The 24138-nt window shown below is 41.6% G+C and overlaps 1 protein-coding gene across 1 annotated transcript in view; it reads right to left on the bottom strand.

Moving 5' to 3' along the window:
* Sptbn1 (spectrin beta, non-erythrocytic 1) overlaps positions 1-24138 on the bottom strand; it is a 190120-nt gene that overhangs the window by 57055 nt on the left and 108927 nt on the right. The window contains exon 3 of the mRNA XM_076834002.2: positions 11335-11486. Within this exon, the coding sequence (XP_076690117.1) occupies positions 11335-11486 (152 nt within the window). The remainder of the gene's footprint in view (positions 1-11334; positions 11487-24138) is intronic.

Genomic DNA, 24138 nt, shown 5'->3' with positions numbered 1-24138 from the left:
TGCCAAAACCAAGTTCATACTCAACTCCTGCACCTGCTTTCCACTTCCCATTCATCTCCTTCTGGTCCAGGGGGAACCTGAGGCTGATGTCATCATCTCAAAAAGACCCAACAGGAAGCTCACACCCTCCCAGTCACAAGAATGCATTTTTGCCTCGCTGACTTGGTGGCTGCTATTCTTGTTCCCTAGCATCTTTGTTGTCATTGCACCATGTCCCACCCAACTTCCAAGTCTCAGGTCAAGGCCTGTCTTTCCTTCTTGGAGACATGTACAACTACTCCAGTTCTCAGAGGTCTCTTCTCACAACTCTACACACCAATGGTGTAGACTAGTCCAGGAACTCATCACTGCCCTATATTTTTTATTTTCTCTGTTGTTTCTTATATTGCTCTTCTTACTTCCAACTCAACTGCTGGCTGATAGATAGCAGGGATGATGCTTTACACTGCTTTATCCTTAGGGGTCTCTGGTTGGGTTCTGAGCACAGGGCATGTGCACAAGTGAACTGAACACTCACAGGTGAGTTGACCTCATGAGAAAAAGGAGGCCAGGTGTGCAGCAGTCAACCCTATGAAAATATCTTGCCCATCTCCTGCCTTTTTCCTCTACAGTTAAGATCTTACTGACTTACTAGCTGGAGATCATCTGAAAGGAAAGTTATTTGGGTGAAAGTGGCCATTTAAGTATACTATGCCCAGTTTCAGATTATTATGTTATTTTATACTTCCTTTTCTCCTACAGAAAAGGACATATAAGAATGAAAGCATGGGGTTGGGATATAGCTCAGTTGTTAGAGTGCTTGCCCGGCCTGCCCAAGGCCCTGGGTTCAATCCCCAGCACCAAAAAAAAAAAGCCACTGCTCTTTCATACTTTGTCCCGAAGACCCAGATTAAAAAAAAAAAAAAAAAAAAAAAAAATGAAAGAATGAACTTTGACATCAAAGAAATAAGATTACAGGCAGAGGCCTTATCAAAAGTGGTAAATTCTTGCTTAGCATGTATGAGGCCCTATGGTTGATCCCCAGGCATTGCAAAAAGATGATGAAAACTGAGCACTCTAATGAGGCAGGAAAAGGGTTAGATATGATCATAGACACTGTCTGAGGCTGACACTGTCTCTCAGAAGCACTCCCACCAGCCTCCTGAGTCACATTGTCATTACACAGGGATGGGATTAGGTGCTTCTAAGGTGAAGTATATGGATGCTGGTACAGGGGTTTCTGACCTTTCTTCCTGATGTGGAGAGGTCTTTTTTCCTCAATGTGTGTGGGTCAGTGCTGCCCTTGGTGAGGTAGACAGGGCTACCTCTCCCTAGTGAGAAGTGTGGAACTCTGTATCTGTTTCTCACATGGGCTCTTTTGGTTTTTCCTGATCATTTCTTGGGTTAGCTACTACTTCTCACTACTGAAAAAGTAACTATTCCCAGCTATTCTTGTTCTTCTCATAGCCAGGAGGCTGCTGGATAGAATGAAGCCTGGTTAAAACTCTGCTCCAAGCTGAGTGATGGAGATTTAGCTGCCTCTAAAAAAGGTGTGTGAATTCTGGTACAAGGGTTCTGACATTTATTCCTGCTGTTCAGAGGCCTTTTTTATTCCTCTCAATGTTTGTGCTCGTGGCTAGTGAGGTAGTGAGTGGTCTCCCTACACCTACAGGTGCTGTTCCCTGCAGATCAAGGAGATCAGAAGTATTCTGTGTGTCCCAGCAGAAAATTCTCATGAGTCTTATCTCTTACAGGCAGAAAAGGTTACTTCCTAAGTTGGGATGAGAACAACAATATGGATGAAAGGGAAAGGTCTAAGGAAAAAGAGAACAAGGAATAGACGGGGGCTGCTGATATCTTCCTAGTGTCTACCCAGAAGAACAAAGCCACTGCTCTTTCACACTTTGTCCCGAAGACCCGGATTTCAAACGATCACTTCAGTCTGGTTCACATTCAAACAAATGCAGTAAAGAAAGAGTCCTCCCAGAATATCCTTTCCACAAACAAGAAAACTAGTCAAAACATCAGTACAATGTGGGCACATTTCTGCGTGGACATGGGGTGTAAGGCAGTATGTAAGGGAGGATGATGATGCTTTCCCACAGGTTGAAGCAATGTGATGCACATCCCAGGGACCTCATACTGACTGGCAATGCCAGATGAGCTAAAGATGGTCCACTCCAGATCTGGATGCAACTCAAGTACTTGGGGCAAGTGTCAGCCATTATAATACTAGAGCATGGGACTGTGGATGTGGTTCAGAAGTAGAGCAGTTGCCCAGTAAGCAGGAGGATCCCCCAGCAGTGCAAAAAAGAGAAAAAGAAACAAAATTATGAGGTGGCATGCACACCTATAATTCCAGCTACCTGGAAGGCTAAAACAGGAGGACTGCAAGTTTGAGGCCAGCCTCAGCAACTTCGCAAGACCCTATCTCAAAACTTAAGTAAAAGGGCCTGGGGATGTAGCTCAGTGGTAAAGTGCCCCTGGGTTCAACCCCAGTACCCGCAAAAATAACCAAACCAAACCCCACCAAAAGTCAGGGGAAATGGAAAACTATCAGAATTTTTTTTTTTCTTTTTGTATTTTCCTCAAAATTGTGCCAGAGGGGAGGGGATGTTTATCTGTTTTTCTCCTTCTAAAGTTGTACACATGTGAACATGTGCTTGCTTGCAATTTTCCTATTGCTTCTGCCTTTATGTTCTTTAAAACATAAACATGCGCACCACATCTGCACATGCTTCTGCTGGCCAATTTGGTATAGAAAATGATGATGCCCACACATGATGCCTACACTGTAACAAATCAACAGTTTACTTCTCAACTATTTATCAGTAAAATGGAAATAATATCCACAATTATTTCACAGAGCGGCTACAAGAAGAGGATTTCTCATCTTCTTCATCTTTAGTGCAAAGTATTTTCCTCCAAAAAAAAATTCTACTTCAAACAAAAAAAGGGGACTCCCCCTCTCCCTATTCCATGGAGTTAGAACTGCTCAGAAGTAGCACAGCACTCTGAAGACATGGGAATGTTTAGAGTACAGGACTCTCTCAGTAAGAGTCAGAGAAGCTGACTTTGACAACTGAAGGGCACACTTAAAACCCAAAGAGAAATGTGCCCCAAGAACAGTGATGACAATATTACCCTTTTAATCGACACCCCAAATTCAATTTTAGAGTGGAGAGAAAGATTAGGTGATAGAGAAATGTGGTTTTCTTTTAGGAGCAGTATCCCAATGCAGGGGTAAGATGGAGATGGGAACAGGATGTAAAAATACAGAAATGTTGACCCTTGGGCTTCGGTATAAGAACTCTATAATTCAAAACTTATTGAGAAGTCCAATAAGCCTGATTTACAGAGATTTTAAACAAATATTATTATTACTGCCATACAGCAGTAAGGAATTCAAATTGGACAAAGTATTGTGTGATAAAAGTTATTGAGAGGCTTGCTTTATCATCCTATTACCCCACCTTCATGATTTAAATCACTTTCCTGTATTTCATAATTGAAGTTCACCCATCTTCAGTGCAATATTAACCCCCTCATATGACAGAATAAATAAGACATGGCAAGGTCAGATGATGTACTGGTGACACAATACAAGGCAGGTCAAGAATCTCAAAGCTAGACATGATGGTGCACGTCTGTAATCCAAGCTGCAAGAGGACCACTGCTTGGGCAATTTGGCGAAACTATCTCAAAGTAAAAGATCAAGCAGGTAGCTCAGTGGTAGAGCTCTTACCTAGCATTTTCAAAACCCTGGATTCAATCTGCAGTCCCCACCCATAAAAAACCTAAAGCTCAAGTATGCCAACTACATTGTCTGTGATTTATTTGCTTCAGATAGGATTTCTCAATGTCTTAAGGCACAACACTTGGGGGCAAGGTCAGGAAGTATTATAAGAAATGAATTTCAAGAGATAATGATGATCTTCCAGAACTATACACGGAAACATGTTGGTAAACTAAATAGCTTCCATGATCTAAAAATTCTTAGCTGCCACTTACTGAGCAACCGTTGTGTGTCCACCTCTCTTTGTTAGGTGGTTTATAGCCGTGATCACAGTTAATCCTCAAAATATTCTGATTTATTGTAATTATTATTCTTATCATTTTACAGAACAGGGCATACTAGCTCAGAAAGATGACATTATCTGTCAGTATATGGCAAACCAGGACTCTAAAGGTCATTCTTTTTAGGCTACACCAAGAACACAGAATATAGAATACAATGAAGAGAGGTACACATTTCTCCAGAGAAAGGAAGGAAGAGATTTGGTTCCCATCTGGTAAATAGTTTTCTTTTAGGAGCTATTTTTATATTACTAAACCTGATCTTCTCAAAAGGAAGAGATAACAATGGTGAAAACTAAACACAATGGAGGGGGTTGGGGGAGGGTGCATCTCTCAGTGACAAATACTTTCTGAAGCCCCACCCCCAGAGTAGCTAATTCTGCCAAGGAAAGGAGTGTCCCCTCTTGCTTCCACTAATTATCATCGGATTTCTAGTGTGATATGGGCCTGTTCCCAAGGCAACACTTCCATTTCTGTTCTGTGTTGTTTCTGATGGAACAGTCTGAACAGCCTTTCCTTCACCCAAAGGATCAAGACAAGGCTGGTGGGTCCAAGACTCCAGGGGGGCTCTGCAGGCAGAAAATACTTATTTTTTTTCCTTCTCTTAAATCATTTTAGCAAGATTTCCTTTGCCTCATATACCACTAAATCCTGTGTTTTTTCACAGGTGCTTTTTCTGTTTTTGCCCTTCCCCAAGGCCTCTTGTTCCAAATCTTTACCAATTGCTATGGTTTAGTTCTGAGATGTTTCCCCCAGAAAAGATCATGTATGAACTGAAGCAGGAATGCTAACAGGTGAAATGATTAGATTATGACATCTGTAATCTGATCGTTGGATTAATCCATTTAATGGACTAATAATTTCAAAGGATTACTGCACTGGTTGCTAAATGTAGGCAGGTAGGGTATGGCTGAGGGAAATAGGTCACTGGGAGCCTACTCGTGGACTATATTTTGTCTCTGGTTCCTTCTGTTGAGTGTGCAGCACCCCTGCCCCCAGCCTCAGTTTTGTGGCTGCCATGAGCTCAGCAGCTTTCCTCCACTTAGATGCTCTGCCTCACCTCAGGCTCAGAGCAATGGAATGGCTGTCCATAGACTGAAACTGTGAGCCCCAAACAAACATTTTCTCCTCTAAGGTGCTGTTGTCAGGTACTTTGGGGCACAATAATGAAAAGCTAGCAGGCCAACCATAACTTTGTCCCAGATCCATGATCCATCTGTTTTATTAGTCTAAGGGAGAAGTCTCTATGGTCTGAAAATATAATCCTAATTTGCTCACTACAGCAGCCAGTCCAAGCCCTACCTGAGACAGTGTGGCCTTGGGTAAATTCCCTGCCTGGTCCCTTCCCAGGCCCTTGGCTCTGCCTGGACAGCCCAACTGACTGTGCAGCCTTGAGTCTGTGTCATTTATACTCTACAAGGCTTCAGGATTTGCAGAGATATGGAATATATTCTCAAAGATGGAAAAGAGAAAACAAAGACTTTCTAGAGCCAAGCAGGCCTCCTTTTTGAATAAAATGAAGACACCAATGACAGTTCTTGGCAAGGTGCTTTGGGGGGTCCCTGGGCTGCCATGTCCCACCTTAGTAACTGCCACTCTTTCTCCACAGGCAGCCACAGGAACCCTGAAGCCACCTGGAAAGACAATTCTGCAGTGCTGGACAGAGCCCCAGCTCTGGGAAGTAAGACTACTCTGGGCCTCCAAGTGCCACACACTGCTGCTTGGCCTTGATGGCCACTTAGAGTTACAATGTCTAGAAAGTAGTTACTTCCTGCAGTAAAACACAAGCTAGGTACTGTGGGGGTATAAGTTTGGTCATCATGCAAGATGAATTCTAAAGGACCTGCTGATCCTGTTCAGGTGAAGTAGCAAGAAAAGTCACCAACTAGACTCAGGATACCGGTTTGACCAACCTTTGCTTATATCTCTATTTTTTTTAGGAGAGAGAGAGAGAGAGAGAGAATTTTTTTTTTAATATTTATTTTTCAGTTTTCGGCAGATACAACATCTTTGTTTTGTATGTGGTGCTGAGGATCGCATGCCAGGCGAGCGCGCTACTGCTTGAGCCACATCCCCAGCCCCTTATGTTTCTATCTTCAATCAAAAGTGAATTTTTACTGCAGAGACACAGATACACACATATGCCTCTCTATTGTCACACAGGGTAGAATGAGAGGTACTAATTCTAAAATTTCCTCTAATAGGTAATAAAGCCAAATTCATTTTACACTAGTCTCCAACTTTCTCCCTACACATCAAACTTTGAGCTTTCAGAAGAGTATTAGTGACTTTTGTCCAATTAAAAGTAATTAGCGATGCCAGATGTGGGAGGGCACACCTGTAACCTCAGTCACTTGGGAGGAATGCAAGTTCGAGGCCAGCCTGGATAACCTGGTTAGTTCCTGTCTCAAAATGAAAAAGTAAAAAGGGTTGGCAATGTAGTTCATTGGTAAATTAATTCCCAGTACTGAAAAAACAAAACAATTCAGGGAATACCACAGTGAGTCCCATTACTTCTTATCTGTCTCTTCCCTGGCAGGATCCCTGCTAAGAACTCAGTGGGAAAGGAGGGTACGAAAGACAGGGTGGGCCGAAGTCCAAGTTACATGAAGTATAGCAACACTGGCCCTAGGCAAGTTACTGTCACTCTGTTAGTACTGTCTATAAAGCAGAGGTAATACAGGTTGTCCACTTCATTAGACTCTTAAGAACTAAATATAAATAACACGTGTGCCAGTATTCTGTAAATCCTAAAAATTAGACATACTGATGATGTGATGATGTTATTATCACCACTCCTTTCAGAAAAGGAACTCCAGTTTAGCCAGGAAGCTCGCCCACCTGCAGCACCCCTCACCTGCATCCTGCAGATGCTATGGCCTCTGGCTATCTACACCTGAACCTCTCCTGGGCCAGCTGAGCCCCACCATCCTTACTAAGGTTTCTTGGCATCTTCAATCAGAGGCTCCTTTCCCCTTCTAAACCCTAGGGCTTTGAGATCATTCATTTGCTACTCCAGCATACAGAACTCTCTATTATTTCACATTTGTATAATTAGACCCCAATTTGTACAATTAGACCCCAATTTATTGGGTGAATAAGTTCTTCCATGGCTGATTGTTTGGAATAAAAGTAAATTCTCCCATTTCTCAATGATATTTAAACAGGTTCTATGGGCAGTCCACAAAATCCTGTTTCAACAAATAATACATGCTGCTGTGACCTATAAACAGGGCTTTATGAAAAAAACTTGCTCAGAGTGGTTCAATATAGGATTTAAGGCTTAACAAATCTCATGGTAAATCTATCTTCTCCACCTAGCTAGCTCAGCCTGTTTTAGAATTAATGGTTGCCAACAAAACAAAAAAACAACAACACCCCGGCCCCCGCAAGAAACTGCCAGGCATATAATCCCAGTGGCTTGGGACTATGAAGCAGGTTCATGGGGTCAAAGCCAGCCTCAGCAAAAGCAAAGCACTAAGTAACTCAGTAACTCGGTGAGACCTTCTCTAAATAAAATGCAAAACAGGGCTGGGATGTGGTTCAGTAGTCAAGTGCCCCTGAGTTCAATCCCTAATACCAAAAAAAAAAAAAAAAAAAAAAAAAAATCCTTTTTTATTTTTGGCTTTCAATTCTTAAAGAGACTGATGAATGGATTAAGACAGATTAAGACAGACTATCAGGAAACAAGAGACCAACAAAAAAACAAGGCATCTGTTGATTGGCAACAGCAGGGATTGAGGGAAGAGTTCTGTGTGACAGGAACAAGGCAGAAAACTGGCCCTCTTACCTAGAATCATTCTTGGTTGTGAAGACCCAGGAAGGGAAGGTGCAGGCACAGGTTAACTTTATGACCTTTGAGTGCAGGCCTGAGGATATTATGCCAGGGGCCCCTCTTGTTCCCAATACCAGTTCTGCTGTGGGTGAACCTTCATCCCTCAAATCCTGTTCTTTCCTGACCCTGAGATCAAGGTCCAATAACAGAGTGACCAGCACAGGTTCTGTGCTCATACTTTTATGTGTCAAGGTGATGTTGAAGTAAAGGGTGGCTCTATATTTTCAGAGAATTCTGAAGTGGGACCTTTATGCAGAGTCATACTCCATAGTGATTTCAGAGTAAGATGCTGGAAAGTAATTTTTTTTCTTGTCAATTTGATCCCAATCACCAACAGCTCAGTCCTATGGTGTTCTCATTGCCCCATGTGCTGACATACCTGAGACAGGGTATGTCAGCACACGGGGCATGAGAACATACTCTGGACACACAGCCTGCCCAGGCCAGGGATGAAGATGGGAATTTCTGTTCCACAGTGGATCAGAATCAAGTTCCTTAATAACACAAATGCCTACTTAAAACTTGCTAAATTTAACTCAAATTCTATTGGGCCAAAATCCAGGGTGGAGTTAGGGTGAAATTTGCTGGATCATTCATCTAACATTTCTTTCAAGTTCACTCAGAAACATGCATGCATTCCCATACACGCACTTCTATTTCCTCCTTTATAAAGGATTTTAAGAATCTATTGATAAAGTAAAATCCGTTAGTTTCTCAAAACATTTATCTGTATCTACTTCCAAACTGGTGGTCAGTGCTGGGAACAGAACACTAGCTGAGACAGGGCTCCAAATGGAGTGCAAATATTCACGTGACCAGGGATCCCTGGTGCAGAAACCCCAACTCTGATGGAATGATCTGATGACACCGACACCATTAGCTGTGTTCATTAACTTATCTAGGCCTGGAAGCTCTAACCACCTCAACAGTTTTGGAATCTGAATATGCAAGAATCCCTTGGGCAGCCCTCAGGGAGTTCTCTTCCCTGCTGGGAGGGTCCCTAATTTGAGGCCTACTGGCCTCAACAGCCAATGGCAGAGTCCGGTTTGTGTCTGTTCCAGAAAGTTCCAATAACTAAATATCCTGAGGCCAAAGAGTCTGAAAATCTCCAGTCCAAATGAAGAAGAGTATTATCTCACTCTATGGTATCCTTACTTTTGGAATATGAATAACTGCTCAACCTATAGTCCTGGTTAGCTGTGAGGATAAGAAGTGGATTAAGTATAAGAAATGAATTAAGGCACTGAGAATTTTACAAAGTGCTATGTCACTGCTAAAAATTTCTGACACTGACTGCCCAAGAGGGTGGAAATGGTGACTATCTCCAAGTCATGATCCCTAGTCTCCTAGGTCTCTGTCTACAAATTTATTTCTAATGGCAAAAGAAGAGGAGTACAAGGTATTCACACATAACTAAGAATTATGGTTCACTGGTTGGTTTTTCCCTTCCTACTAATATTTTTGTTGCTCTGTTCAGGATATAAGGCAATGGGCCCAATCCCGTTTATTATATGGACTTTATCAAGGACACAATCTTCTTGGTATAAAAAAATTACAGGCCTTCAAAGGTGAACAATTTACTCCTTACCTAGAAGATGTGAACATATTGGCAACAAAAATAAACAACCAAACTGATTCCTATCCATGTAATCTTTAGTGAGTTGTTTTGTTTTTTAATTTTTTAGTTGTAGATAGATACAATACCCTTATTTTACATTTATTTATGTGGAGCTGAAGGTCAAACCCAGTATCCCATGCACACAAGGCAAGCACTCTACCATGGAGCCACAACCCCAGCTCTTTAAAGAGTTTTTAGCTACTTTAAAAATATTTTAAAAAAAAATAATAATAAGGGTTGGGGTTGTGACTCAGTGGCAGAGCGCTCATCTCACGCGTGCAAGACCTTGGGTTCGATCCTCAGCACCACATAAAAATAAATAAATACAATAAAGGTATTGTGTCCAACTACAACTAAAAAAATAAATATTTTAAAAAATAAAAATGAATAAACAGTTTTGTTAGGTTAAACATTAACAGGCAAAAATAAAAGAAAAAAAAGTTGAGAGGTGGGGAAAAAAGTCTGGTTAAAAAAATTGTGTTTTTGTAAGCCACAAATCATGGTAATTTTAGCCTAGGCTCTCAAACAAGTTTCACTTCAAGAAAACAAATCAAAATGAATAAATGACTGGCCTGTCTGCCCTCCCCCTGCGGGCCCGACGCCCACATAACAAACCACCTTCTTTTGTAACCATCATGGTTTCTTTACTTGTCTGGTTTGACCTATAGCCTCACAGAAATTGAGGCAGTAGCATTTACATGTTCAGATAACAAACAGAAGGGACAGAACTCAGTTTAGATGAGATGGGACTTCACTATCTTGTAAAGTCCCTGTTTTTGAACAGAGAGGCAGTGAGAGAAAATGTTGGCTCCATTTTTACTCCAGCTCAAACACAATTCTGTCAGTGGGCTAATAATAGGGCAAGGTACAATCATGGCCCCTTGCCTGTGGTCAGAGGTGCACAGGTCTGTCTACAGAAAGACCTGCTGTAGATGTCAAGTTACGGGGTGGAGATCAAATTAAAAATAAGGCTTTCTGGCAGCCCTACCAACCACCAGCATCATATTTTCCTGGTGATGTCAGTGCAGATGTGGGGCCCTATCCCTGGGCGTCAGCTCTTGGCTCAGCAGTACCACTACCTATGGAACTACATGTGCTCTGGTATAAAATATGGCATCTATTTTCAAACTAAGGCGAGACAAAACCTGTCGGGTCAGTCACAGAGACTGGATTAAGTTTCTCTGGTTTAAGGTGTATAAATAAAAGTCACATCAGCAAGGGCTGCAGCCACTCTGGGAAACAGAATGGGGACAGATTTTACTGCAGGCTGGTAACTTCCCTGCCCTAAATGGCAGGGTGAATTCATCAGATACTCTGTTCCCAAAGAGACAAAATACCAGCTTTCCCTCTACCCCCAGAATAAAAAGGGTACAGGGAAGAAAACAAACATCAGAAGCCACTGAATTCAATTCTTGCCACCTTGAAATGAAAGCTCAGATTTTCCAGAGAATCAATAAGATACAAATTTAGAAATCATTCCATGATCTCATGTAGGATGCAGATTCATCCTCAAGCCAACATCCAAGTCTGGCTCTTCAATTTCCAGCACTGTGCCTTGTTTAACAGGGACACCAGCCAGGATCTTTCTGACCAAAGGTAGCAACTCACAAATTACCAGAATGAGGCTGCTTTATTGTAGGTTCAGGAATGTCACCCAGACTCAGAATGTGAAACTAGGGCTTTCCCCAAAGCATTTGCCTCATACACAAAATTCTCCTTCATAAAAATATCATTAATTGTAGAATTCAACAGTAGACAAGCCCACACTTGAGTTTTCAATAATATTTTCCTACCTATGGTGCAAGACACTACCATTTCCACTTACCAGTCTCTCTCCAGAGAGGACCTCCAGCAACTTGATGAGCATCCGTCCATCTCGAAGGTCAGTGTACAGGTCTGTGATCCGGCAGGACACTCGGGCAAGGTGAGAGTTGACCCACTTGGTGAAGGTCTTCTTTTGCACAGCTTCACGCTCATCTGCAAGAGGACAGCTCACTTTAACCATTAACCACAGCACCAGCACCAGCAGGTACATGCCAGCAGGGCCAAAAAGCCCAGCCAAAGTAGTGTCAACCAAACCAAACTACAACAGAACCTCTGTGTTAACTGCAGTCATCGCTCTGGGAATACAAAAACTGGACAATCCTTGAACACGTGAGCCTCTAGGCATGTTGTCAGCAGAATATCTTTTACTTCCTTTCCTCCCATCCCTGCTCAAAAGGCATTGGGATGTAGTAGATGATGAAGGGTGTGTGGGGGGTATATTTGAAGTTCTGCCCATACTGTAATATTTGACTGGTAGAGTTTCTAGTGACATGTTAAGCTACTATTCCCCCAGTAAGTATAGGGAAACACATAGCATGTGAAAGAATGTGGGATAGAAGCTCAGGAACAGCAAAAAACTGCTTCCTTGTGTACAAAGGCTTAGGCAACACCTGACAAGATAAGTTTACTCATGACCTTGATTGGCAATGGTTCTTTCTTTCACAGGTTCAGTCACATGCTCTGTGGACAAGAGAGAAAGGAGTACAAAAAGATCCAGCCAAGCATGAGGAGAACAGAGACTGAGCCCAGGGCCTCAAGAAAGGCACAGTGAGATCTTGGTGGCTCCAGTGTCCTCTTCTACAAACTAGTGGGTTCCAACTTCAACCATCTATTGAAAAGTATCGTAATTGTGTATTCAAGTTATCTAGGAAAGGAATAACATTAACTTTTTCAAGTATTGGTGATGTCAGTTTTCTTCAGTTTGAATCATAAAACAGCCAGGAGCAGTGGCACACGCCTATAATCCCAGTGGCTTGGGAGGCTGAGGCAGGAGGATTGTGAGTTCAAAGCCAGCCTCAGCAAAATCGAGGCACTAAGCAACTCAGTGGGACCCTGTCTCTAAATAAAATACAAAATAGGGCTGGGGATATGGCTCAGCGGTCGAGTGCCCCTGAGTTCAATCCCTAGTATTGAAAAACAAAACAACAAAAAAAACTTAAGCCCAGAACCGAACCTTTACAACCCATACAAATAGGTTTCCAAACTCCTTGCCTCTGTAGAATTTTCTAAGTGAGGCAGCTGAAGAACTTCAACAGACATCCACAGAGGGTGTTCCAAGACTTACCCATTCATCCTCCCTTGTTTGCTACAGAACTATTCTACTTTCCTGCCACTAGAGTAGCTATTATTTCTAGTTCCACCTGAATCCAAATCCTGCTTTCCTCCTAGGGCGAACCCAAACACAGAGATGTTTACGCATGACTCTACAAAAGGAATGGAAAACTCAACAATTCCTATGCATTTCAAAATTATTGGGTGACAACTAAAAAGCTACTCTCACTAGATGGGCATATGCCCAGGGGCCTGAGGGTACTGGGTTGCCAGGCTGGTCACAGAGTCAGCAAACAGTCTGGTATCTAAGGTCTGCCTGAAAGCTTTGCTGAGGGCTCCGGCAACACCACCTGAGAGAGGCAATGAGACAGAGACAACAGTGGATGAACACTTACTAATGTCAACTTAGCAGGCAAGCCAGAGGAATCCAGTGGGGCACCTGCCAAGACAGCAGGCCACATGCTGCAATCAACAGCTTCTGTTGTTCCAGCTTCTCCCCTAAAGGTTCAGTCCCTCTAGATGGAAAAGGGGCCTTTCCCCAGAAACAAAGGCCAACCAGAAACAAAGGATCAAGATAGGCAAAATGGGGAGAGTGAGAAAAGGGCAGTAGGGGCTCACTGCAGCCTAGGAAAGGAGCTGCCCCAGTTGCAGCATGACAGAACTGATCATGAGAAGGCATATTAACTGCACAATCATGAGAGATGGTAACTTTACCACCTCAGTGACATGGGGAGCTGCATTTTTGGGGGGTTTGAAAGAACAGGTCCAGAGTAGAATGAAAACAAAGATTTCCTAAGCCTTTGCTAGGGACATTTCACAGATGGTCTCCACCCAGGAGGCAAGTAACTCCCCATTCAGATGCATTTAGGGCCTACTAATTTCTTATTTTAATTGTAATATCCATTATGTACTACACTAGGTTGGAAAATGTCTTTAATAAAACCCTTGATGGGTATCTGAGGCTGTTAATGAAGGGTTTGGGGCTCAAAGTCACTGCCGCACCCAGCCTATCAAAGGAGCAAGATCAAAATGAAAACCCGTTTGGATTACAGCATTTCTAAATAAACAAGCACAAAATGTGTTCCTCAGCCAACTGTCACTCCTTTGAGTGAATCTCACATTAAAGTAGCATTCCTGGCTTTTTTCAGGTTCTTTTATAAGAGAATTCCAAGGATTTGCTTCAGACTCCAGTAAACACACTCCCTCAGCACTCAGCCCCATACCACCCAACCACAATCCTGCCCCCATGAAGAGGCAAACAGAGTGGTCAAGGGTAGGAGCAGAGACTGAACTGAAACTAAACAGACCAAGATCTGTGCAAGGAGGACCCAGAAACTCTAGGAAGAGGAGAGGAAAGACGATGAGGAAAAGAAACTAAGAACATGAAAGAAACAGAGCTAGCACTGCATTCCCATCCTTCCCTTCCTTTGCCTCGCAGGTTAAGAAGCAAGAGAATGCTAGAAAAACTACAGGGTCTCGGCTCCTTGGGTTCACACCACCACACTGGAAAAGGCATGAAGATTCTGCCCAGGAACAGGACCAGAAACATGCTTATGACACACCAGGGGCAGGAAACTCAGTCAGCAGAGACACACAAAGCCTGACCAGCTAGCTGCCCTCTCACAGAAGGCTTGGTGAATGACAAACACTTCTAAAGCAGGAGGAGGGAGAGAGAAGGGAAAATCTATCCCGTGGCCCAGTTGAGGATGAGGCTTCCAGGGTCCTTCCACCCTTCTTAGGAAGGCACAATATCAACCTCCCACACCCAGCAAGGCTGGGGGAGTTAGGCCAGAAGAAGCAGAGAAACAGAAGGGCCTTGGCATATGCAATGTGAGGCAACCCAGAGGAGGATTTCCAAGCTCAAGCTGCTTTTGCCTTCTTGAGCTGTAGGAGACAGTAGAGGAAGCAGCGGAGGGAAGAGGCCCAACTTCCAATCCTATGACCATGAAGCAGCTGTGATGATGTGGAAAGGAGTCCTTACAAGCTCATACGGATCTGATTGCTTAGACCAGAGATTCTCTATGGGGGCAATTTCAGCTCCTCACCGTCTTCTCCACTGGGACATTTGGCAGTGGCTACAGATATTTTTGATGATCACGACTGGGGAAGGGGATAGGAGCTACAGGCATCTAGTAGGGAAAGGCCAGGGTACTGATAATATCTTACACAGAACAGTGGGCTTGCACCAATTGGAGTGGGTATTCATGGTGTCTCAGATGCACTCTCAAGATGCCAGAGTCAGGGTGTTATTCATTCATCATTCTGTTTGCCCACATTATAAGCTTTTTGACACTGATGGTTTACATATCCGCCATGGCAGCAGGACATTGTCTGCTTTCAGACTCACTCATTCCAAAAAGCAGAGAAGCAGGAGCAAGGCTGGGAGAATTGGGCAGCCCTGGTCTGGGACAGTGTGATGGTAGGCATTCCTGTCCTCTATGCCATTTCAATTCTTTTCAGGGGCTATTATCAAGTCAACTCATGCCTGTCTCTCCCCTCAGTGGGAGGAACATAGTGAGGCACTCCACATGGCCAAGAAGGGTGAAGTTAGAAAGGAGGATCCTGATGCTGCTCTGAAAATAAACTTTCCAGAAACATAAATTCTACCAACATGTCCCTGCAGATCTGAGAACCTAGGAACCAGAAGTAATTCCCAGTATTAAAAGACCCAGTCAGGTTGTAGTTAAATCCACAAACCCAGAGATAAACTAGCCAACTACTGGTCAATGAGGACTACCAAGAGGCAGATCAGGAAACCCATCCTCAAATGAATGACAACATTTACATCAGTTTCTGATCCCTGAAGGAGAGAGAAGTGTAAGTGACATTACAGTATTGGTACTCTTTCCAGAAAACAATTTTTCAGGCACACCTGCAATAACACTGTTGTGCATCAGGAAAGCAATTTATACTTCCTCAAAGCTCACTAGGACCTCATATATCAACTGTCAGGGAAGTGAAACCCATCAGGTATCTCCAGCAAAGCCAGAGGCTGAATGAGTACCACCAGACTGCATTGGTAGGGCTGCCATATGCTGGGGTGCTCTTGGATATTGCTCTATCTTTTCCATTCTTCAGTCACATAAAGGGATGTGCAGCTATACCTTCTCTTCAAAGTGCCAAGATTCACTGTTCTTTGTTATCTAGTTTCTGATAAAAGAAAACTTGAAATTTTCAGAAAGTGTCTTTAAAAGGGGGGATATTTAGAACAGAGAAGCATAGTTGATTTATGGTTAGGCCAAAATGCTGTGGATATCCTGTTTATTATAATCATCCTCTCTAGAAGCATATCATCTACTACTTTTCTTTTTAGGGAATGACCATTATTGATATTGGAAAGTTGTAATGCTTTAATATTCATTTATTTTGAAGAATGTGTTACACCTGAAAAAATGAACACATGTTAGCATGAATCAAGTTACAGAACACGCAAGAGCTTTGATGAATGAACAGGTATTGTGCTATGGAAACTATTGGGCAGCATCTTCCTGCAATACCCTGTGCAAAGAGTGCTAAACACAAGCACGTTCACCACAAGCCACAATTCTGGCTATCAAAGAAACCAGAGCCAGGGACAAAGGAAGGCCTAAAGGCATAAAGCATCCTGGAAAAAAAGTGAGGGAGAAACAGAGAGTAATGTCAGTTGACTCTAATGCATTATTCTCTCAAAGACTGAATTTATATGTAACTCAAGTCTTTTACTTTTCAAGTAGTCTAAACCTGTAAGTATAACACAAGAATATATTATATCAAGTTCCTCTTTAACTGTGCTAAGAAAATCCCTGTTCTAAGTAAGAGATGGCAATCATGTGCAAGTTTTGCTTTTGCACAGATGAAGTTAGGTGTAGGCATGGGTTAAAACAGCAAAGGAATTATAAGAATGGAAGCTGAGAAGAAATCAAGGGAGATATAAAAGCAATCATCTTACAAACATATTCCCATGACTGGGAATATGGCTATTTAAAGCTGACTAATCGGAAATTGTATTAAAATAAACCTCAACATTACAAAGTACATACTATACGCAGAACTCTATTCTAAGATAAGATCTCTTGAACTCAGTGAACTAAAAGTCTAACTAGGAAAACAAAACAAAAAGTTAAGAGATAACATGAAGATATTGCAGAGAAGCATAGGATCAACTGCAAAGAGAATGACTTTGACAACACATTTTTAGAGTGTTTGGAAAAAAGTGCTCAACAATTAAGATGGTTTTAGGTCCCACCACCATTAATTACTGAGGTCCCCTGCCATGAGCCTCTCTCCCCACTCTAACCCCTCTAAAACATCACTGTCATAGTCATCCTCCCTAAACAGCAGCTTTTCAAAGCTGCACTACTGCACTAAAACTCCCATGATCCTCAGCCTTCAAGAGATTATCTAAACCTCCAAGCCTGGCATCTGGAAGGTCTTGAGCATTCTCTCCTAAGGCACCAGCTTCATCTGGGACACTTTCTGACACACCATCTGGGTATTCCCACCCAACAGGGTCTTGCTCATGCTCTAAACTCTGAGTATGCACATTTTTTTCCTTCACCTTTACTTACACCATTCTTCTAACCTGGAAGGCCCTTTCTCTTCTCTCACTTTCTTTAATATCCAGGCCAAGATTTGCTCTCCCAGCAGGCCTGGCAATCACCATTCAATGGGATATGGTCTCTCATCTTTTTATTAGGTATCCAATGTCCTAGCTCCTCCACTATCCTGCAGCTGCTTCAGGGACAGGTGCTCAATTCTACAGTTGTTTAGAGCCTTAACATACATCAAGAAGGGAGTGGACACACAACAAATAGCTATCTGTTGAACCTATCAGCAAACCTCCAGTGCCCAGACAGGAGGTTCTCAATAAATCTTGCTACTGTTAGTGTTCCTCCAGAAATTAAGGGTGATGGCAGTGGGGGTGCTGCTGTAGAATGTCCCAATCATATAAATAGAAGACCCTGAGCACTTAAATGTCAACATTGCACAAATCAATAACGTTTGAAAACTGAATTTTTTATGTAATTGTTTCTAAATGTCTGTAATATGATGAAAATGCGAGTTTGTGGTACTGTATTTCAGATTAAAGAGTTTGACAAATTTTGTTGTTTCATTTGGGGGCAACTGTCACCACATAATTACACAGTAAAGTTGCAAAATACACAAGGGTATAACTACAACGTTACTTTAACATGACAAAATAAACATCTGAATTGTCACAAGTCTTAATTTATATCAATTTTAGTGATTTATCCATTAAAGCTCAATTCATGAGTTGTTAAAAAGAAAAAAAAAAGGAATCCTAATTCAAAACAAAAGAATACAGTGAATACACAGTGGGGTGGAGTCCTCATATGTGCCTTAGCATGAAAAAATAAGCCATTTCCCTGGAGAAGCATGCAAAACACTCGGAGCAGGAAACAGGAAACTGGCTGTATTGATAATAGAGAATCAAACTATTATCTTGAGGCAGCAAGAGGAAGGAAACTAATCTTTGGACTGAAGGCCTCCCTGTGACGGATTAGTCTAGGAGCCCTTAATTCATGTTTCCTAATTTGTATATAAATAGAACTTGAGTTAAAATATTTTTCCTAACAGTTTAACAGGCTTCATGAATAAAACACACGTAAACATCTGTCTAAATGCATGTGCCCCAAATAGCAATTCTCTCCTAATATTTACAGTCTGTTGTGCAGACTACAGAACTACAAATTCCATATAGCTCTGCACCTATCATTTGCAACAGCTGAGCAGCCCTTGCTTGTAGCTTATAGTTTGTGTGTTGAGCAACATACTCCAATTCTGCCAAGGTGGAAACTGAGGCACAGCAAGGGAAACATGAGAGGACACCTGGGGTCCTGCCTCCCTGTCAGCCATACTTGAAGGTGAGCCCTTAAAGTCATAATCCATAAGAAAGGATGGCTATGGAAGGGGCTGAGTTTGGTGAGCATTCCTCTGAAAATAACTTAAGATAAGAGCTAGAGTAAGAACCAGTGTGGATTAACAGTCATGTAAAATGTGAAAACCAGGAGGAGAAAGTAAAGGCCTTCTAGACACAGAAGTGGAACCCCACAGAGAACTGCTATTTGGTGCACATGCATTTAGACAGATTTTTTTAAAATATTTTTTTAGCTATGCATGGACCCAGTATCTTTATTTTATTTATTTTTATGTGGTCCTGAGGATTGAACCCAGTGCCTCACATGTGTGAGGCAAACACTCTGCCACTGAGCCATAACCCCAGCCCTAGACAGATGTTTATGTGTGTTTTGTCCATGAAACCCATTTAAAAAAAAAAAAAAATTCAGACACTGTTCACTAAAAATGAGTGGCACACTTCAAAACTGCTTCCACATACAGGTAGCCATGTGATGAGCCTGCTAATCTGTTATTGTCCATCTCTGTTGAACAGGGCAGGAGGAAGCAGCTTGGAATTGCAGCCAGGGAGAATCTGGACAATGGATGAAATGAGCCCACGTCTGCTCCTATGCACTGATGGATGCTGTGTTTAAATCTCCACTAGCTTTACCTTGTTTATTAAAAATTTTTTAAAGAAACGAGACACAGGAAAATTTTGGTGACTCACTTGAGGGAATGCTGCTAGCAAAGATACATCCAGCATTAGAATCCACATCTATCTGAACTCTAAGAATATCAAAGCCCCATCAGCCCCAACATCCCCCCCTACCTGAGGAAAACAAGATATTACCTCCCCCAAACAAGGAAAAATCATAACCATTCATCTCAGGACAGTTTCTTATGATTTAAAAGATAAATTTAAAAAAGGAGCCTGCAAACTTCAGCCTATAGCCTAGTTTTATATAATCTGAGAGCTAGAATGTCTTCTAATAAATTTTGAGACTATGTAGCCTGCAAAGCCTAACTTAGCTACCCTCTGGCCCTTTACAGAAAAAAAGTTTGTCATTTTGTGGTTTAAAACATTTTCACAGTATTACTAGTAGCACAGCCCATTTGTCAGACTCCACTTTCAAATAAAAATCCGCGTAGAGCCGGGCATGGTGGCACAGCAGCTCGGAAGGCTGAGGCAGGAGGATTGCGAGTTCAAAGCCAGCCTCAGCAACTTAGCAAGGCACTTAGCAACTCAGCAAGGCCCTGTCTCTAAATAAAATATTAAAAAGGGATGAGGATGTAGCTCAGTGATTAGCACCCCTGGGTTCAATCCTCAGTAACCCCCCACAAAAAAATTCAGCTTAGCAAATGTGCACTGAGTGCTCACTGTGAAAAAAAAAAGGTACCATACCAGGTACTGATTTAACCTCCTCTGGTAAGCATGTTGCCAGACTGGTGTTCAGTAGCAGCATGCTTTTTTTGGTACTGGGGATTGAAACCAGGGCACTTTCCTACCTAGCTACATCCCCAGCACTTTTTATTTTTTGAGAGACAGCCTCATTAAATTGCCCAGGCTGGCCTTGAACTTGTGATCCTCCTCCTTCAGTCTCCTGAGTCACTGGAATTTCAAGCATGTGTCACTGTATCTAGCATAGCATGACTTTTTTAAAGTTATGTTTCTAGAACTTTGCTCAGAGGTCCAGCCAGGCAGCGGGTGAACATAGGACCCCTTTCTCTCCCCAGAACCTCATCTGGTTACCATGACATTAACAGGATGAATAATGTGCTACGCCACCTATAGTACTCAAGGCTGCACCTTCACATTCAGAGGATGAGGAAGGGTCCTGGACTTAGGACTGAATTTCTCAACTTCCTACTGCTCTGCACATGCTGCAGGCTACTCTGCTGGGTTCTTACTTTGATGGACACTGCATTCACTAAAACCTTTCCTCCCCCAATCCTCCCTGGAAGACAACAAATTGAAGGTAACTTGTAATATCCTTAAAGTTAGAAAAAAGTTGCAACTAAACCATAACTGTAACTGTAATTATTAAATTATATAATAGAATGTTATAATATAGAATACTACAAAGTAATCAGAAAGGAATTGTTTTTATTAATTCTTTTTTTCCTTTTCCTGTGAATAAATTTTTATTTATTTATTTAGCTGTGATCTTGCTATGTTGCCCAGGCTGGCTCTGAACTCCCAATCTTCCTGCCTCAGCCTTCCAAGTAGTTGGAATTACAGGTTTGTGCCACCATCCTAGCTAAGAAAAGAGATTTGTTAAGGGCAACAACCATATTAGGTACACTAAATATAAAACCCCGTAAAAGTTGTTTCATGTTAACACATGGAGTGGGATGTCTGTGTAGCATTTTTCTAAGCAACTACTAATGAGGCAGTAAATGTTACACTAAACCAGTCGATCATGGGGCACACAAATTCACTGGTTAAAATCCTCTATAGTCATGCATGGCTTAATGCTAAGGATTATGTTCTAAGAAATATGTCCTTGGGCAACTGTTATCGTGTGAACACCACAGAACGTACTTTTAGACAAGCCCTGACGGTATGCATCCACTGTACAACTAGTCTATATAGTATAGCTACCATCGTGTATGCAGTCCAGAGCTGACATAAATGTTATGCAGAGCATGACTGTACTTCATTTTTCAGGGTTAATGATAGACTGGCTTTTATTGTAGGAGCTTTGGTAATAAGAGACATTTTAAATTTACTATGTTTCCTTTTCATGCAATGTACTAAGGTGGGGGAAGTAGCCATACCATTCTGTGAACCATGTGGTTGTTCTAAAAACCAGAGCAGGTACCCTGACTCCCGCTTATGATTTTCATCCTTCTCCAGGTCTCCAGAATTCCTAAGGTCAAAATAATTAGGGTCAACAGTGCAGGGAGGAAAAACAAAACTTTCTTTCACATACTAAGGACACACACACATCAGACTTAAGGACACAGACACATCAGATACAAGAGGATTCTGCTCTACTTCAACATTTCTGCAGATTCCCAGATAGGCTGAGGCTGCCACTGAGATAACTGCACCAGACATAGCAGTTGCCTTAGCAGTTCCAACAGTTCTAATTAATGAGGATGTCAAAGTTAACTGTAATTCACAGACTCCAAAAGAGTAAGGCCCCAGGGACTTTTTTTTTTTTTCAAACCAGAGAGATGGAAACAAAAAATAAAAAAATAAAGGGCTACCACACAAAGTTGTCTACTTTCTCATGGTAGTATATCATCTACTAAAATAATCACTCTCTCAATAAAGTAATGATAGAAACTCTCGTTTAAAATAACCTAAGATTTCACAGAAGTCCTCCAAATAGGGTTACATGTGAAAATTTACTCTGCAGAGGATCAGCATTGTGGAATAAAGAAAGACACAGCAACGAAAAGTTATCACTTCCAACTACGAATTACAACAAAAGTCCACTTACTGAGAAAAAGAATTACATTTTAAAATAAATGGACATAAACAGAAAAAAAAAATTTTAAATTGACTTCTGTTTTAATGAACTGTATACAATTTAGTCAACAAAATGCTTTTGGCTGGTGATCATGACCCATCGTAGAAACTATCAGGATTGAAACAACAGATTGATAACTAAGAGTGTCTCAACTTCAATGCCAAACACCAAAAATCACAGTTGTCTAAGCAAGTAAGCCACAGACTTCATGTGTGTTTGGGGAGGAGAAGGGTGAGGTGTCCAAACCATACCTGGATTTCAAAAATAACAAATGATTATGACAAGACTAAAAAGCAAAATGTATAATTATACAATGGTGATTTACTTCCTTGATCTAAACTAAGAAATTTTAGAATTCAGCACTATTTTCCAAGTGATATCCTAGTGCATCAAACCGATCTTTCATCTCTCACAGAGTATTCTTCATTGAGAGTAATTTACTGAATGATAGGCTCTAAACCAATCCACAACTACATATTTAACTCAGTCAACTAAGCCACTAACTGAAAAATTATTCCATGTAGAATAATAAATGTTATAAATGCTAAAACCTAACAATCATAAAGGCATTCTGTCATTTTTTTTTTCCCATCCTGGGTTAATTAGTGAGCCAATGAGCAAACATTTACTTAGTAACTAGTATAAAGACACTGGGAAGGGCACCAAAAACATCTTTCCTTCCAAAATTAAGGAGCAAGGCTGGGGGTGTAATTGAGTGGTAGAGGGCTTGCCTGGCAGTCACAAGGCCCTGGATCAATATCCAGCACCTCAAAAAAGCAAAAAGCTAAAAAAAAAAAAAAGCTAAGAAACAATTTCCAAATCCTTGAGAATTCATAGAACTAGGTAAGTAATATACATTCTCATCTACCATTAAGATAACTTAAAATGAAAAAGAAAGTTATTATATATAGTGTCAGATTCTGAAGAGAGTCCTAACTTCTTTTATAGCTTTCCTTAATCTCACCCATTCTATAAATGGTTGTTTTTGAAAACAAACAGTACAGAGTTTTGGCAGGCAGATCCTATAAACATACAATGTACACTGCCTTGTTTTAATAAAGGCCAGAAAAACTGGAGGTAGAAATGACCTTATATCCAAGCCCCTGAGACAACTTAGTCAACAAGTTGGGTGGCAGGACAGTTGACTGTTTATACTAGTATTTTGTTTTGTTTTTGTTTTTAATAAAAACCTATTTTTCATTATTAGAAACACTAATCAAAGCTTCAAGTCCACCTTTATAGAAGCCCATTTTTACAGAATGTATGACCAGGGTCATACTGCATCTTACTTAAAATTGGTCCTCTACACCTAAATTTATTTTTTTCATACACACACACACACACACACACGTTCTGAATGAAAGGGGGGTTCTGATGTTTTATTTCTTTTGGATATATAAACCCACTGCTCAACTTTTTTGCTTCCACAAAAGAGAACACAGATCTTTACAATGTCCTTGAGTGTGTACCCACTGCAGGCCTCCTTACCCCACTTCCCCCTTCCTCACACACAAAGCTTATCTCTACAAAGTCAGGTGCTTTGAACAGGTGTGGGGACCTAGCTGTTTATAGTTCTGCCAGTTTGGAGGTGGGGTGGGAGAGAGTAAACCAACCTTGTCAGGGTAGGAGTATTATTGCCTGGGTAGACTACTGCTCTACTGATTTGTTCTTCAGGGGCATTTTATTGTTTAATGAATACCTTAGCTGTTTCTCCTCAACAGCCTCTACAAAGATAATAATCTTGCATCTGAGTGGGAAGGGCCAGAGGCTCAAAGACGTTCTGCTGGAGGTGCAGACAGAGGCTATACTTTCAGGACTACGGGGAAGTAGGTGAAAATAAATTAACTCCATTTCTTAACTGAAAGATAAGTCCTTTCCCTTATAGAAGGCTCAGAGAAGAAGAAGCACACGCTTATGTGGTTGCTGGAATATCAATATAAAAATTTAGAACATGTACTTCCTCCACCTTCCAGTCACACCTACAGATATTTACCTTCTAGAAATATGTGCACTCCTGATCTTTAAAATAATTGCACAAACGAATAGCAACAGGCACATTGGCGTAAGCCTGTAATCCCAGCAGTTCAGGAGGCTGAGGCAGGAGGATTTTGAGTTCAAAGCTAGCCTCAGCAAAAGTGAAGCACTAAGTGACTCCGTGAGACCCCGTCTATAAAATACAAAAAAATAGGGCTGGGAATTTATCAGTGACTGAGTGC

This window comes from Callospermophilus lateralis, chromosome 14, assembly GCF_048772815.1.
Source record: "Callospermophilus lateralis isolate mCalLat2 chromosome 14, mCalLat2.hap1, whole genome shotgun sequence".
NCBI classification, from domain to species: Eukaryota; Metazoa; Chordata; class Mammalia; order Rodentia; family Sciuridae; genus Callospermophilus; species Callospermophilus lateralis.
The sequence above is the reverse complement of the archived record's forward strand: the minus strand, read 5'-3'. Positions and strand labels throughout refer to the sequence as shown.